Here is a 16,454-nt window from a genome sequence, read left to right on the forward strand (position 1 = left end):
CTTACGTTCAAAGTCTATTCTGTGATTTCCCATTCCACCAGTCTAAAATGCAGAGGAAACTTGGACAAATGTGTGAATGGGTGAGGTTAACTTTTGTATTATATCATAAGAAGAAATTGCTTTTTATTCCTTCAAACCTGATATTTTGAGATGTAAAGACCTCTTTGAGAATCTGATGAAGGCTTTGAAATACCTCCCGACCAAAATCCCACAAACCCACAAACTGTACAGAAACCTCAGAGGTTCATGGGTCTCAGGGCCCATGATCTGCAGGCTGAGAAGTCAGGTGTCCAAGAATAACAGCAAAGCCAGTCCCAAATCCCCAGGTTCCCCTAAACAGGTCCAGCACAAAGCTGGCAGGACCCATGTACCCTTGCAGATGGGACTCTGCATGGCCCATCTTACCCTTTCCCAGATGCACATCCAGCCATGATTTCTAAGCCACCAGCCTCACATAGACACATGGGCCCAGGGTGGAGGACTACCAGCCCCCTTGGCAAATGAGAGAAAGTGAACAGCATGACACAGCCAGTAAGCAGCAGCTATCTTCACAGCCAACCCTGTGGCACAGGCCTGAAGGGAGTCATGCCGAGAGAAAGGTGAATGCCCCAAGTTACCTGAAGTTAGGAGCACCTGTGACATGTATGCCATGTCCAGCCACTACACTGGTCCTCACGATGTCCCTGAAACATCATGGTTCTCAGGTCCACTCTCGACTCAAGCCACACTCCCACCTGCTGCACCTTCCAAATACCCAAAGCCACTATCTCCTCCAGGGCTTCTCTAAAAGCCCACCTTCTCCATGACAGTGCCCTGTGGACCCGGGCTGGCATTGGTTTCCTTTCAGAGACACTGAGGGTAGCAACAAGCAAAAGAGTGGAGGTTCTGACCCAGCTCAGCCCTGTGGACAAACCTCCATTGAGGTCTCTTAACTGAAAGTTGAGATCTCAGGGCACCTGACCTGCATAGAATCCTCTGGGTCTAAACTCCAGTGGTTCCCATTTCAATGTATCATCTTCCCAGAATTGGACTGTAATTATAACAGACGCTAACAGTTTTGAGTGTGGATTATGTATCAGGAATTAGTTAATGTTTTAGATACATTATCATATTTTACTTCAAAACAACCCAAAGAGGCAGTATTATGATAATATTGCCCCCAATTATAAGGAAACTGAGGTTCAGAGAGGTGAAGTTGCATCCCCAGGGTCAAACAGCCATGAGACTAACGGTAAAGCCTGTGTCCCTAACCATTATGCTACACTGCTATCCTCAGGTGCCAGAGACCCCATCAGGACCCCTCTTCATACAGGAAGGGAAATGGGATTGGGCCATATTTACCTTATTCTGTAAATAAATGTTATTAAGTGTCTTCATTTTATAAACTCCTATCAGAGGTAAAGTGGCTTGCCCAAGGCCACACAATGACTACGTCAGGAAAAATAACCTGGAGGCTGCAGGCTTCTGTGTCTGCTGCACCATGTCATGCTTGCTAATTTACCTGGCCTCAGAAGGTGATGAACAGACCTGGCTCTATTTTGCTAGCATAATAATTGCTTTGTCCTTCTACTTTTAAAGGTCTTTCTCCTCTTCTCTGACTAGCTAAAGCCTGAGTGATAATTCTAAACAAGAAGTTAATTTTTAGTCTTGGCATAAAAGTGCAGGGTAATGGACAAGAACAAAGAAGCAAAATCCTCCAGCAAGGAAACTCAGAACACATGGTATGAAAAACATCACAATTTTCACACAGACTCATACATCTTCATTAGATGGCCACAATATTAGCAGACGTTTTGCTATAACTGACACAAAGAAATCAAGAGAAAAAAAATGGTATTTGCCATTTTCATACCTCCAAAGGGCAAATCTTAACTGGGAAGCAATTATATTTTAACTCCCACTCATGGGAGACACACAGACTTTGTCAAATGCCACACATCTAGGAGAGGACCTAAAAGGTCTATTTCAAAGATACAAACCCTCACTCTAGGGTGATTTGGGGGCACACTTGTCAAATGTGTAGCTACGCATGCCTCCAATTCCAACACTTTGAGAGGCTAAGACGGGAGGATTGTTTTGAGTCCAGGAGTTCCAGACCAGCCTGGGCAACATAGGGAGACCCCGTCTCTACAAAAAAATACAGAAGTTAGCCAGAGCCTGAGAGATGGAGGCTATAGTGAGCTGTGATTGCACCACTGCACTCCAGCCTGGGTGACAAAGAAAAATCCCATCAAAAATAATTAAAAATTTAAATTTTTCTTAAAAAATTTTAAATGTGTAGCTATCCCAGTATCTTTTGGGCTACCTTCCTCTGTTTGTAGCTTCCCAAGTCTTGAGTCCCACCTTCTCATCTTGCCATAATTCATTTTCCCAGCAACCCTAGCTACTAGAGTACAGAAATGGGATTCAACCTCTACCTATTGGATGGACTTATGGCCAAGTGACGATTCAGAAGGGAACAAAGTGAGAATACAAGCACCAGGATCTACTCTGGGGAGTTTTCAGCAGGATGCCCTGGCTCTTTGGGAACAGCTGTGGAGGAAGTGCCAGCATCTGGAGACAGGTGTTGCCCAGGTGAACTGTAGTGTCAGTGATGGATGACGGCAGCAAAGCTGTTTCAACTGGAGACAGTGTTTTAGACCAGGACCAACTGTCCTTGCAGGAACCAACCTCATGCCACCAAAGGTGCCAATGTACATGCTGCACAGAACCTAAAGTACCTTTGCCCAGAAGCCCCTGGGACGGCAGAAGAGCACAGTCTTGGGAATTGGTCACACCTGTGTTCAAACTTGGCTTTGCCACCCCAGACATGTAAGTTAACTCCTGACCCTTGGTTGTCTCAGATGAAAAATTGAGACAATAAAATCCAATTACATGACTAGTACGATAATTAATTATTAAAGATCCTGTGAATAGGGAGCCTAATATAGTACCTGGCATAGTAGCTGATCCAAAAATATTATTCTTCTCCCACACCCTTTATTCTTATTGCTTTTATCAATACATTAGCACTTTTTTTCTGAGCTGCCATCTCCAAATCATTCAAGTTTTGATAAGAAAGAAGAAAACAAAAACGAGGACAAGGTCCTCAAGTGTAACACCACTAGAGACATTTTTCAAGCTGACAATGATCTACTCATAACATTCCCGGGGTCTGTTTGATCAATGAGCCATGAAGTCATCCAATTAGACTATCATCTAGCCTGCATTCTGACAACTTATATGAAAGGATGTCACTGTCAAATACTTGATAAAAACTTTTGCAACGGAACTTCCCCAAGTCTATCAGCCTAATAGTGTTAATTTTAAAAATAGCAATAAGTAGAATCTGGTGTGACTTAAGATACCACTCCCATATGCACAGCCTAGAGTGGTTTCCAGGATCCTTTCTCACATACTATTGGTGTTCCCCTTACTACCACTCTGGAGACAAGAAGGGTATTCTCAGAGCACCTTGCTGAATCCTAACAAGGACCTTGGTCTTTTTGGTGCGCGTGGCCATGCCTTTCAGGAATCCATTCTGGCAACGCGCCATTCAACTGGACACTAGTATTCGCTAAGTGCCTGAAACATGCTGAGAAAATGCCAAATCCTGGACATTCAGACAGGCATGGTTCTGACCTACTGAAGTGTTAGCAGCAGAGAAGAGGGGCAACTAGCAGCACAATCAATGATCATAAATTGTGAAGGGTGTTAAAACAGGTGAAACCCAGGAAGCCATCAGTACATACTAAAGTCAAATAGCTACATGAAACTAAGAAGGTTCCAATTTTTCTCCATTAATTGAGCTATTCATGAAAAATGAGAACTCCCAGATAGTATTCAGTGGACCATATTTTTAACTCAGGCAAAGTGGTTTCAAACAACTTTTGGGGGCTCCTGGACAACAGATTAAGATAGCTGAGCATTATTTGGAAAGAATCAGGGAACCTCTTAAGTTTCCTGAAGAAGAGGGTGATGAAATCAGAGATATACTTAGTTCGAGATGGATAAGAAGTAGGCTGGGTATGGTGACTCACGCCTGTAATCCCAGCACTTAGGGAGGCTGAGGGTGAATTGCTTGAGTTTAGGAGTTCAAGACCAGCCTGGGCAACATGAAAAAACCCCATCTCTACAAAAAATACAAAAATTAGCAGGGCGTGGTGGTGCACGCCTGTAGTCCCAGCTACTCGGGAGGCTGAGGCAGGAGAATGGCTGGAACCTGGGAGACAGAGGTTGCAGTGAGCCGAGATCACACCACTACACTCCAGCCTAGGGGACAGAGCGAGACTCTGTCTCAAAAATAACATATATGTATATATATATATATATATATATATATATAAAATTAGCTGGGCACGGTGGCACATGTCTGTAGTCCCAGCCACTTGAGAGGCTGCAGTGAGCTGAGATCATGCCACTGCACTCCAGCCTGGGCAACTGGAGTGAGACCCTGTCTCAAAAATAAATAAATAAATAAAAATAAGAAGGAAAAAGGTGCGGCCCCATCAGGGGCTATTTCAGTAATCTAATAAATATAAGAATAGCTGCTGATATGGGTATATTCCTAGAGAAGTTTCACTTTCTGTGCACGTCTCTGATTTTTTTATGTGCATATTACTTTATTCAGACTCAGAGTATTTCTTTATTCAGCAAAAGTATTAAGCAATTCTAGGTATAGGCAAAAAGTAAGTTGACATTAACATAATTAATAATTACTTTTTCCACAGTAATGAGTTTAAAAGATGATACCATATAAAACTATCTACTAGAGCATCTGCTAAGAAAATATACAGTAAATTATCATTGAATACAATATCTAAAATAGTTGCAAATCCACTAAAATCTGGAAAATATCCACTTATTTATTCACTTTTAGAGACAAGGTCAAGACCTTGCCCTTTTATCCAAGCTGGAGTGCAGTGGCACAATCATGACTCACTGCAGTCTCGGCCTCCCAGGCTCAAGCAATCCTCCCACCTCAGCCTCCCGAGTAGCTGGGACTACAGGTGTGAGCCACCACAGCTGGCTGGAAAATATCTATTTAATTGTGACATACGATTTTAAAATAACTTAGCGTATAAATACCATATGCTTGGTTACCACAAATGTTCCTAGGAAAGGCTACTCTCGAGCGCCCATCAAGAAAAGTTACTCAAAATGGAAACGGGTCTGCAGTCACCACTGATGAGTCACTTGCATCTCCCTCGTGTGTGATTGAGAATTAAGAGAAGGTCAAAGCCATGGTAGTTCCTCCTAAATATTTTAAGGCCTCAATATACCCCCATTTCCTGGTAGGTGGGGACCAGTCAGCAGGGTGAACAGTTGCTCTTACCCGGCATCATCCTGGAAGCCTTCCAACTCATCCCGCTGCTCTGCCAGGGTGGCCTCCAAATCCAGGTAGGCGCCATTGTGAGAGAGCTGCAGAGTACAGTCATCCAGCTGCAAGAGAAAAAGTCTGTTATACCCAACCTGCTCCTCAGATGGGGACTACATATGGAGAAATCACATCATGTTGCCCTCCTGTGTTTTGTAAAATCGAGCAATGTTCTGAAATGTGGATCATAACTTGAAGAGCTAGCATGTTAGTGCAAATAGATCGGGAATGATCTGTGTACCGAGTGGATGGATGAGGCATCTCTTAACAGAGTGACATCGACAGCATCCTCTGGGCCCTAAGCCACTGAAAGAGCCCTTGGGCACTGGGCCAACGCTTTTTTCCACTCTCAGGGGCACAGACGAGACCTGGCATTTCAAGAGTGGAAATCGCGATCACGATGCTGATGTGACCATGGATTGAGTCACAGGGCCTAAAAGGCAAATTTGGTGGGGAAAATACGCTGTTTCCTTTGATTCAGTGAGGAGCCTGCTTATTCAGATTCTATGGTCATACTCTGCACATTACAAATAATATTGCTCAATAAAGTATTTTTACAACTGAACTGAAACATCCTCCAACTGAATGGCAATATACCCAAATTACAACACAGCACACAGGAAATTAAGTCTCTCTTGCTCTGTCACCCAGGCTGGAGTGCAGTGGCTCGATCTCAGCTCACTGCAACCTCCACCTCCCAGGTTCAAGTGATTCTCCTGCCCCAGCCTCCCGAGTAGCTGGGATTATAGGCACGCACACTGATCTCATTTTTAAAAATTTTTATTTTTTATTTTTTTGGCGACAGAGTCTCGCTCTATCACCCAGGCTGGAGTGCAGTGGCACGATCTCGGCTCACTGCAGCCTCTGCCTCCCAGGTTCAAGAAATTCTTCTGCCTCAGCCTCCCAAGTAGCTGGGATTACAGGCTCCCACTACCATGCCTAGCTAATTTTGTTTTGTATTTTTAGTAGAGATGGGGTTTTGCCTTATTGGCCAGCCTGGTCTCAAACTCCCGACCTCAGGTGATCCACCTGCCTCAGCCTCCCAAAGTGCCGGAATTACAGGCGTGAGCCACCACACCCAGCCAAAAATTTTGTTTGACAAATATTTATATGCTGTTCATTATATTCTGGGCACTGTTCTAAACATTTGTACATGGGAAGTCAGTTGATTCTCTCACAAACTCTGTATGTTCTACTATTTTCCTCATTTTACAGAGGAGGACTGTGAGGCACAAAGAGAGGCTACGTTACTTGCCCAATTCACCATCTAGTAAATGGTGGAGCTGGAATTTGGATACCAGTAGTTTGATTTGAGGACATGGTCTCAACCACTACACTCTGCATCCTCTCTACAGCCCAAGACACACACAGAACTTGAAAATTGTATCACGGTGCAAAATGCAGCTTGTATCAACTGAGTGTTCTGGTGTGACTGAGCAAATGTGTTTGCCAACACCATTCCCTTTTCTCCCCAGGCACACAGCCTTGTCTTAGAGTTGGGCTCTGGCTGCATAACTGAGTATTGATCAACAGAATGTGGGTGAAAGTGAAGAAGACCCCCAGCAGGCTTGGCCATAACACTTCTGCACAACTGTCCACTTTTCTTTTCTTGCCTATGGCCAGATGCAGAGGAGCCAGAGGAGACTTTGAAATCTAGAAAACAGCAGAGCCCCAAATGCAAGGAGCTTGGGTTCCTGAGTCACTGCATGGAAGAGAACACTTTGCTGCCCAGATCCACTGACCCATCCTGGACTGTGACAGCATCAAGAAACGAGCCTTTGCTGTGCTAACTCATTAAGGTTTTGTGGTTGCTACAGGTAGCAGTTAGCATTATATTACATATAGAATGATTACTCTTAAAATAGAGAAAAATAATTTTACCAAAGAAGATTGAGATTAATATTATGAGAAAATCTAAACTTATACCCTCATGCTTGATTTCTTGAGCTATAAGAGTGACTCAATTCATCTTCTCGCTGAGTTAGGCTATTACTCCAAAATGACAGCTAGGGGAAAAGTGGAGACAAATATGTGGTTACTTTAAAACATCTAGATGAATGCTTGATAATCTGCTATAAGTGAGATTTCAAATCTCACTTTTTTTTTTGTTTTGATAGGAAAGTTTTGCTATTATCCTCAACAAGAGAAATGCAAACTGTCATCTTGTTTAGAAGCAGCATCTATAACAGGCTGTTAATTCTTGTTAGAAACCCCACAGTTCCTTGTTTCTGGTTATCCGCAACAGAATGAAAGGAATTTCTTCTTTATTACTTGTGAGAAATACCTAGTTAAGTCATTTGAAGGGGTTAATCCTATTTGATTCACTTGTTTTATTTCTCTAATAGCAGACCGTACCTCATAATTACTAAGGCTTGCTGGTGAATTTCAGCATTCTTGAGCAGCATCTTATAGATGGATCATCTGATTTGAGAAAGCATTTAATAATACAAACTGGCCAAATTGTCTGTACTGTAGTGTCAAAGGTGTGCCCAGGGTTTTGGGGAAACACACAGGAGCTGCCTCCCCTACTCTATGGAAGCAGCAGGCAGGAAGAGTTTCCTGCAGAAGGTGTCTCCTGAGCCAATGATCACCAGTGGACTGAAATCAGACTTTATCATTCCAGGTGGAAAATTCCAATGGAAATTGGACCTGTTGACACGTACAGTGGACCATGTGTCTGGTTGTAATCATTGGCAGCTCATTCTTGCTTTAATTTCTACTGCTGTTATTAACTAAGAAAGCTGATTTAGTGTGTTCGGCTGATAGTATCAACACTTCGCCTATTTTTAATCCCACATATAATCAACAGACTGAAAGATGGAATGACAAAAGCTCTTTAAGCCATCACAATGTCCTTTTCCTCAACCCCTGGAAACATATGAGCCTAAAGAGAGAAGCACTGGGATAAGGAGTTTCTACTTCTCCTCAAGGAGGTCTGAGTCATTCTGAGCCTGTGGTCCACACTCAGCCAGAGGGACAGAACCAAGAGCAAATAGTGCTGTCTGGAGAGAAGCCAAGCATACACATGAATGTGACATAAATACACCCACCAGAGCCTGTTTCAAGCCACCAATGCACAGTCGCTGAGCATGGGGTTAGAAAGAGGTGTGCAGCAGCTCACCAGTATACAGCATTTCTACCACACAGATCTGTAAGATCTAAATAAGCTGGAGAGCAGAGGTAGCAGAATGGAGTAAAATAATTAGGAAGTGACACATTGTGAATGTCTATAACCTTTGTTTTTAATATAATCGGCTCAATTGTGAGTTTCTATAATTCTTATTTTAAATTTCTTTTATTTTTATTTATTATTATTATTTCTTTTTTGTAGGGGGTCTCACTGTTGTGCAGGCTGGTCTTGAACTCCTGGCATCAAGCACTCCTCCCACCCTGGCCTCCCAAAGTGTGAAGATTACAGATGTGAACCATTGTGCCTAGCCAATTTAATTTTTAGTAATAGCTATGTTTGACAAGTGGCTCACAAAATTCCTGAGAATTTGACAATCAGTCTTGCAGGTCACCCAGGCCAGCACCAGCACATACTGTTCTTGGCCATTCAGTTGAGGTACCTAAAGCAGAGATAGCACAGATAAAAAGACTGACAGCCCCTTACCCAGGCTTATCAGTCTCCCCCAGCCCTGCCTAAGCCCTGTGCTCTTCTCCTTAGACTGCGAGGAGGTGGGAATGTACTAGTGGCCGGCAGATGTAGCCCCATCTGGACTATTTTGCATACCATTTCCATCTCGCATCTTCAGATTTTATTCCCAGCAGCCCAAGACAAATATCTCACCTTTCTGGACACTCACCCTGGCCTGCCAGGTATCTGCCTCAAGGCGCTTTGCTCCAGCCCCAAATTGTAACAGGAAGCCCCATAATCTCCCCAGCCTCTGACAGCAGAATCCCCAAACCTTAGCACAATGGCTTGTTCTCACCATTCCTCTTCTCACATTCTGGGCAACATAACTACTACCATTTCCACAGTTCAATTTTAACAAAATTATATGTCAGGCACAGGCAGGGCACCAAGGAACACATAATCACTTCCTTCCCTCAAAGAGATCATTTAACTGTAACACACAAATCAAACACAGAAGAGAATAAAACACCATTTAAATCAACTGTCAAAATGGATGGACATTCATCCTCAGTTATATCCCTTCTGCTGTCCTTAGCAGAGACCTAAGCATCCTCCATGGAACTGCCCGAGTTCCTCCTCCAGGATAGAGGCTGCCATTACCTCCTATGCCAGACGTCACAACCCCGATCCCTAATGAAGGGGTGGGCAGGCCCATCCCATTTGTGCTAGTGAGTCCCTCAACTGAAAAAGAAAATAATTTGCATCTCTTTATCTCTCAGAAACTTCATGTGCAGTCCTCACAGCGGGGCTATAGGAAGAGGGGCTGCCCTTTGGGAGACAGGACATGTGTGTGCAAAGGGGATCCTAACAACACAGGGGCTGTGAAGACAGCAAACGAGTCAACACACACCGCCCAAGCCACTCCACCACACAAACCCCACCCCATAATTAAACCCGAGACACAGGAGATTAATATTTAAACCATCACATGAGCCAAGGAGGAAGAACACAGTGCTTCTTGGCTGGACCAATACGTTGAAAACAGCAGAAGTCCCTAAATATGTGGGGATGGGGTCATGTTTCGCTATTATTTTAATATGCAAATTAATAGGTACACTAAATGAATTCCTCAACCTTGTCAGTGATAAAGAAGTAACAGTTATAAACTTTCCGAAGAATTAAAAACAATATGAATAGACAGTGAGTGGTGATTAATTCAAATCCAGTTATTACACAGATTTAGACAGATGCATCAAAACTTTCCCTACAGAGTGAAAAACTCAGACACCTCCCTGCCAGACCAGTCCCCGTTGGGGAATCTCAATTCTTACTTACACAGAGGCAACCTGATCCCATTCCTTGGCCTTTCCTGTCAAATGTCTTCCCAAGTGACTCAAGGGACCTGGAATTTCCTGACTCTGACAATTTTCATATCAACCCTGATCCCCTGGCAGCATGTCCCCTGCAGTCCTTTCTTGGCTCTAGGTTTGGTGGCCAGGACATTGCCGGGCACTTCAGGACATAAGACAAAGCCAGGAGCCATGGGGGGAGATAACATTACAGGGCTATTATAGAAGCACGGCGATTAAGGAAATTTAGGGGCAGTGACAGCGGTGCAGCAGGAAGACTTCAGATTGGGTTGCAGGCTCACACAATTAGGGCTGTAAACCTGTGGCCAGGATTCTGGCGGGAGGCAGGGTGCTCAGCAGGCAGCCAGTCTCAGATCCACAGTAAGTGTCCTTCTAAATATCCAGGATTTTGTGCCACTCCGCCTAGGTTAAAACACACCGATAAAGCAGGACCTTATTCTCTGGAGACACAGAAAGAGCCTTCCACTCCTCGTAGAGACACTATGCAAAGTCACTCTGGGGTTCTTTTGACTGTTCCTACAAAGATAGTGCAGTAAAAAAGAAAGGGCAAGCCAGGCATGATGCCTCATGCCTGTAATCCCAGCACTTTGGGAGGCCAAGGCAGATAGATTACTTGAGATCAAGAGTTTGAGACCACCCTGGCCAAAATGGTGAAACCCCATCTCCACCAAAAACAAACAAACAAAAATTAGCCGGGCTTGGTGGTGACACACCTGTAATCCCAGCCACTCAGGAGGCTCAGGCAGGAGAATTGTTTGAACCAGGGAGGCGGAGGTCACAGTAAGCCAAGATTGCGCCACTGCACTCCAACAGAGTGAGACTGTCATCTAAAGAAATAAAAAGAAAGGGCAGACTCACCATCCTGAAAAAAACCCAAACATCTCAAAGGAGGCTGATGTCACGTCTCGATTTATGTATTCTTTCTTTTTCTTAGTCCAGTGAACTAGCATGTTACTGAAATAGCTTAATGATTATCTAGGTTTTGGCAGCAGGTCCACAGCGATCCATAGCCCAGGCAATAAAATTTCTGTGTAATCCTGAAATAGATTTGCACAGAACTGTTCTATAAATATATATACTAGGGCTACTCCTTAAACTAATTTTGGTTATAGTTTAGAAGTGGGAAAACATTCTGATCTTAAAAAGAAAAAAGTAAACCTAATGGAAAGGGCAAGTGCTTATGGCACTTCATTGGTTCCCCCATCCCTGTATCCACATCCTCCCAATGTGATTTTGCAGCAAATTCCCTCTAGAGGCAGATTCTTCCTCTAATCCTGGAATCTGGGTGACCTGTGTCTTACTTTGGCCAATGGACAGTGTCACGTGTGACCTGGCAGAGACTGGGGCTGTCCTCTCTTGTTGCTCTTGGAGCTCTGCCTCTACCTGAAGATGTTGGGGTTACCCGCTGGAGGGTGAAAGACTCAGGCCTGGCTGCTCCTGCCATCCCCCGCTAACAGCCTGCCAACTGCCACATGTCACGCGAGGCCAGCCTGGATGGTCAAGCCTCCAGATGACCCACATGGCAGACACATGAGACAGCCCAGGAGAAATTGGCCAAACTGGGCCAAATCAGAACTTTCCAGTTGACTCATAGGCTCAGGAGCAACTTTAGGGTTCTGACTTTATGTCACCCTCCTCTTCCCATGAGCTTGCCACCTCAACCCACAGCCAACAGGGAGAACAACTTTCACACTCCATGTGCTCTGCACCGGGATGGCAGGTGGGTGAGAGGTTTGCCCTCCTCAAGTTGCCTGCTGAATGCACCACGTCACTGCAGGCTCAAGGCAGGGCTGGTCACTACCTGCCCAACCCTGACATGCCACAGAGCAAGAACATACCTGAGCTCAAACTCCGGCTTCCCTGACCTTCCCTGAGCCCAAAGTCCTGCTTGGGGCAGAAGACAGCAGCATTTGCCGGGTAAAAGCAAGGAAGGGGAGCCCAGAGCCTGGAGCACTGGAGAGTGAGGGAGCAGTCAGTCAAGGACCCTCCCACAGAGGAGAGGACACAGCAGGAGGCAAGAACACACGAAGTCCTAAACCCCCAGAGTGTGCTCCATGGACCCACGGAACATCACTTTCAAATGCAAACAGAAAGATAAAACTTGGAAGAATTTCAAGATAGCAACCTTAAGCACGGGGACCTTCTGACTCCATCAGTCACATGCCCACAAAGCCAGCCCCACTCCTGGCTCATAAATGAAGCGTTGCTGTGGGCCCTACCTCTCTCCAGGGCCAGGTTGACTATGGGTCCCCTGAGTGCCCCACTTCAGGCACATACAGCTCTAAGAGCAGCCCAAAAGCAGTCAGCATGTTCCATTTGGTCAGCTGCAATACAGCTACACCTGTTTCCCCCCCGCAAATGGTACTTTTGTTGCTAGGCAGCCATGAAGCTTGTGGCGTCCTTGGATTTTGCGGTTCCTACTAAACGGAGCAGAGACAAGGAACTGGACTTAAAGGACAAGCAAAAAATGTTAGGAAAGAGAGCTTTCCAACAAGTAGTGCCACATGTCCCTTTCACAAGTCTTAATAAAACCAACACAAAACTCGGTTCAATCATTCTAGCTTTTATGGACTAATGATTCCGCCATAACCCATAACAACCATTGCAAAGGGACAAGATACAGAGCACACACTCTGGGGTTGTCCTCTGCTATTTCCTAAGGTGATAGTGAGAATGTGGTATTCATTTCATTAACCTTCAAACTATACACACTCCTCACATGTATTCCTTTGTATGTATAATGCATTTCACATAAAAAATTGTAATTACATTTACATATTTTTTTATTATACTTTAAGTTTCAGGGTACATGTGCAAAACATGCAGGTTAGTTACATATGTATACATGTGCCATGTTGGTGTGCTGCACCCATTAACTCGTCATTTAACATTAGGTATATCTCCTAATGCTATCCCTCCCCCCTCCCCCCACCCCACAACAGGCCCAGTGTGTGATGTTCCCCTTCCTGTGTCCATGTGTTCTCACTGTTCAATTCCCACCTATAAGTGAGAACATGCGGTGTTTGGTTTTTTGTCCTTGCGATAGTTTACTGAGAATGATGGTTTCCACCTTCATCCATGTCCCTACAAAGGGCATGAACTCATCATTTTTTATGGCTTCATAATATTCCATGGTGTATATGTGCCACATTTTCTTAATCCAGTCTATCATTGTTGGACATTTGGCTTGGTTCCAAGTCTTTGTTATTTTGAATAGTGCTGGAATAAACATATATCTTTATAGCAGCATGATTTACAATCCTTTGGGTATATACCCAGTAATGGGATGGCTGGGTCAAATGGTATTTCTAGTTCAAGATCCCTGAGGAATCGCCACACTGACTTCCACAATGGTGAACTAGTTTACAGTCCCACCAACAGTGTAAAAGTGTTCCTATTTCTCCACATCCTCTCCAGCACCTGTTGTTTCCTGACTTTTTAATGATTGCCATTCTAACTGGTGTGAGATGGTATCTCATTGTGGTTTTGATTTGCATTTATCTGATGGCCAGTGATGATGAGCATTTCTTCATGTGTCTTTTGACTGCATAAATGTCTTCTTTTGAGAAGTGTCTGTTCATATCCTTTGCCCACTTTTTGATGGGGCTGTCTGTTTTTTTCTTGTAGATTTCTTAGAGTTCATTCTAGATTCTGGGTATTAGCCCTTTGACAGATGAGTAGATTGCAAAAATTTTCTCCCATTCTGTAGGTTGCCTGTTCACTCTGCTGATAGTTTCTTTCCCTGTGCAGAAGCTCTTTAGGTTAATTAGATCCCATTTGTCAATTTTGGCTTTTGTTGCCATTGCTTTTGGTGTTTTAGTCATGAAGTCCTTGCCCATGCCTATGTCCTGAATGGTATTGCCTAGGTTTTCTTCTAGGGTATTTATGGTTTTAGGTCTAACATGTTAAGTCTTTAATCCATCTTGAATTAATTTTTGTATAAGGTGTAAGGAAGGGATCCAGTTTCAGCTTTCTACATATGGCTAGCCAGTTTTCCCAGCACCATTTATTAAATAGGGAATCCTTTCCCCATTGCTTGTTTTTGTCAGGTTTGTCAAAGATCAGATGGTTGTAGATATGCGGCATTATTTCTGAGGGCTCTGTTCTGTTCCATTGGTCTACATCTCTGTTTTGGTACCAGTACCATGCTGTTTTGGTTACTGTAGCCTTGTAGTATAGTTTGAAGTCAGGTAGCGTGATGCCTCCAGCTTTGTTCTTTTGGCTTAGGATTGACTTAGCAATGCAGGCTCTTTTTCGGTTCCATATGAACTTTAAAGTAGTTTTTTCCAATTCTGTGAAGAAAGTCATTGGTAGCTTCATGGGGATGGCATTGAATCTATAAATTACCTTGGGCAGTATGGTCATTTTCATGATATTGATTCTTCCTATCCATGAGCATGGAATGTTCTTCCATTTGTTTGTATCCTCTTTTGTTTCATTGAGCAGTGGTTTGTAGTTCTCCTTGAAGAGGTCCTTCACATCCCATGTAAGTTGGATTCCTAGGTATTTTATTCTCTTTGAAGCAATTGTGAATGGGAGTTCACTCATGATTTGGCTCTCTGTTTGTCTGTTATTGGTGTATAAGAATGCTTGTGATTCTTGCACATTGATTTTGTATCCTGAGACTTTGCTGAAGTTGCCTATCAGCTTAAAGAGATTCTGGGCTGAGACAATGGGGTTTTCTAGATATACAATCATGTCATTTGCAAACAGGGACAATTTGACTTCCTCTTTTCCCTTGCCTTCTCCTGCCTGATTGCCCTGGCCAGAACTTCCAACACTATGTTGAATAGGAGTGGAAAGAGAGGGCATCCCTGTCTTGTGCCAGTTTTCAAAGGGAATGCTTCCAGTTTTTGCCCATTTAGTATGACATTGGCTGTGGGTTTCTCATAGATAGCTCTTATTATTTTGAGATACATCCAATCAATATCTAATTTATTGAGAGTTTTTAGCATGAAGGGCTGTTGAATTTTGTCAAAGGCCTTTTCTACATCTATTGAGATAATCATATGGTTTTTGTCGTTGGTTCTGTTTATATGCTGGATTACGTTTATTGATTTGCGTATGTTGAACCAGCCTTGCATCCCAGGGATAAAGCCCACTTGATCATGGTAGATAAGCTTCTTCACGTGCTGCTGGATTCGGTTTGCCAGTATTTTATTGAGGATTTTTGCATTGATGTTCATCAGGGATATTGGTCTAAAGTTCTCTTTTTTTGTTGTGTCTCTGCCAGGCTTTGGTATCAGGATGATGCTGGCCTCATAAAATGAGTTAGGGAGAATTCCCTCTTTTTCTATTGATTGGAATAGTTTCAGAAGGAATGGTATCAGCTCCTCCTTGTACCTCTGGTAGAATTCGGCTGTGAACCCATCTGGTCCTGGACATTTTTGGTTGGTAAGCTATTAATTATTCTCTCAATTTCAGAGCCTGTTATTGGTCCATTCAGAGATTCAACTTCTTCCTGGTTTAGTCTTGGGAGGATGTGTGTGTGGAGGAATTTATCCACTTCTTTTTTTTAATATTATTATACTTTAGGTTTTAGGGTACATGTGCACAATGTGCAGGTTTGTTACATATGTATCCATGTGCCATATTGGTTTGCTGCTGCACCCATTAACTCATCATTTAGCATTAGGTATATCTGCTAATGCTGTCCCTCCCCCATCCCCCCACCCCACAACTGTCCCCAGAGTGTGATGTTCCCCTTCCTGTGTCCATGAGTTCTCATTGTTCAATTCCCACCTATGAGTGAGAACATGCGGTGTTTGGTTTTTTGTCCTTGCGATAGTTTACTGAGAATGATGGTTTCCAGTTTCATCCATGTCCCTACAAAGGACATGAACTCATCATTTTTTATGGCTGCATAGTATTCCATGGTGTATGTGTGCCACATTTTCTTAATCCAGTCTATCGTTGTTGGACATTTGGGTTGGTTCCAAGTCTTTGCTATTGTGAATAGTGCCGCAATAAACATACGTGTGCATGTGTCTTTATAGAAGCATGATTTATAGTCCTTTGGGTTTATATCCAGTAATGGGATGGCTGGGTCAAATGGTATTTCTAGTTCTAGATCCCTGAGGAATCGCCACACTGCCTTCCACAATGGTTGAACTAGTTTACAGTCCCATGAACAGTGTAAAAGTGTTCCTAT

General features: G+C 43.6%; 1 protein-coding gene across 4 annotated transcripts in view; it reads right to left on the minus strand.

Moving 5' to 3' along the window:
• The window catches only part of FHOD3 (formin homology 2 domain containing 3), a 491,472-nt gene that overhangs the window by 421,140 nt on the left and 53,878 nt on the right, over positions 1 to 16,454 (minus strand). For all 4 annotated transcript variants that reach the window (XM_030810562.1, XM_030810561.1, XM_030810560.1 and 1 more), the window contains exon 2: positions 5,315 to 5,421. In XM_030810562.1, the coding sequence (XP_030666422.1) occupies positions 5,315 to 5,421 (107 nt within the window). The remainder of the gene's footprint in view (positions 1 to 5,314; positions 5,422 to 16,454) is intronic.

Source organism: Nomascus leucogenys, chromosome 4 (assembly GCF_006542625.1).
Source record: "Nomascus leucogenys isolate Asia chromosome 4, Asia_NLE_v1, whole genome shotgun sequence".
Lineage (NCBI taxonomy): Eukaryota > Metazoa > Chordata > Mammalia > Primates > Hylobatidae > Nomascus > Nomascus leucogenys.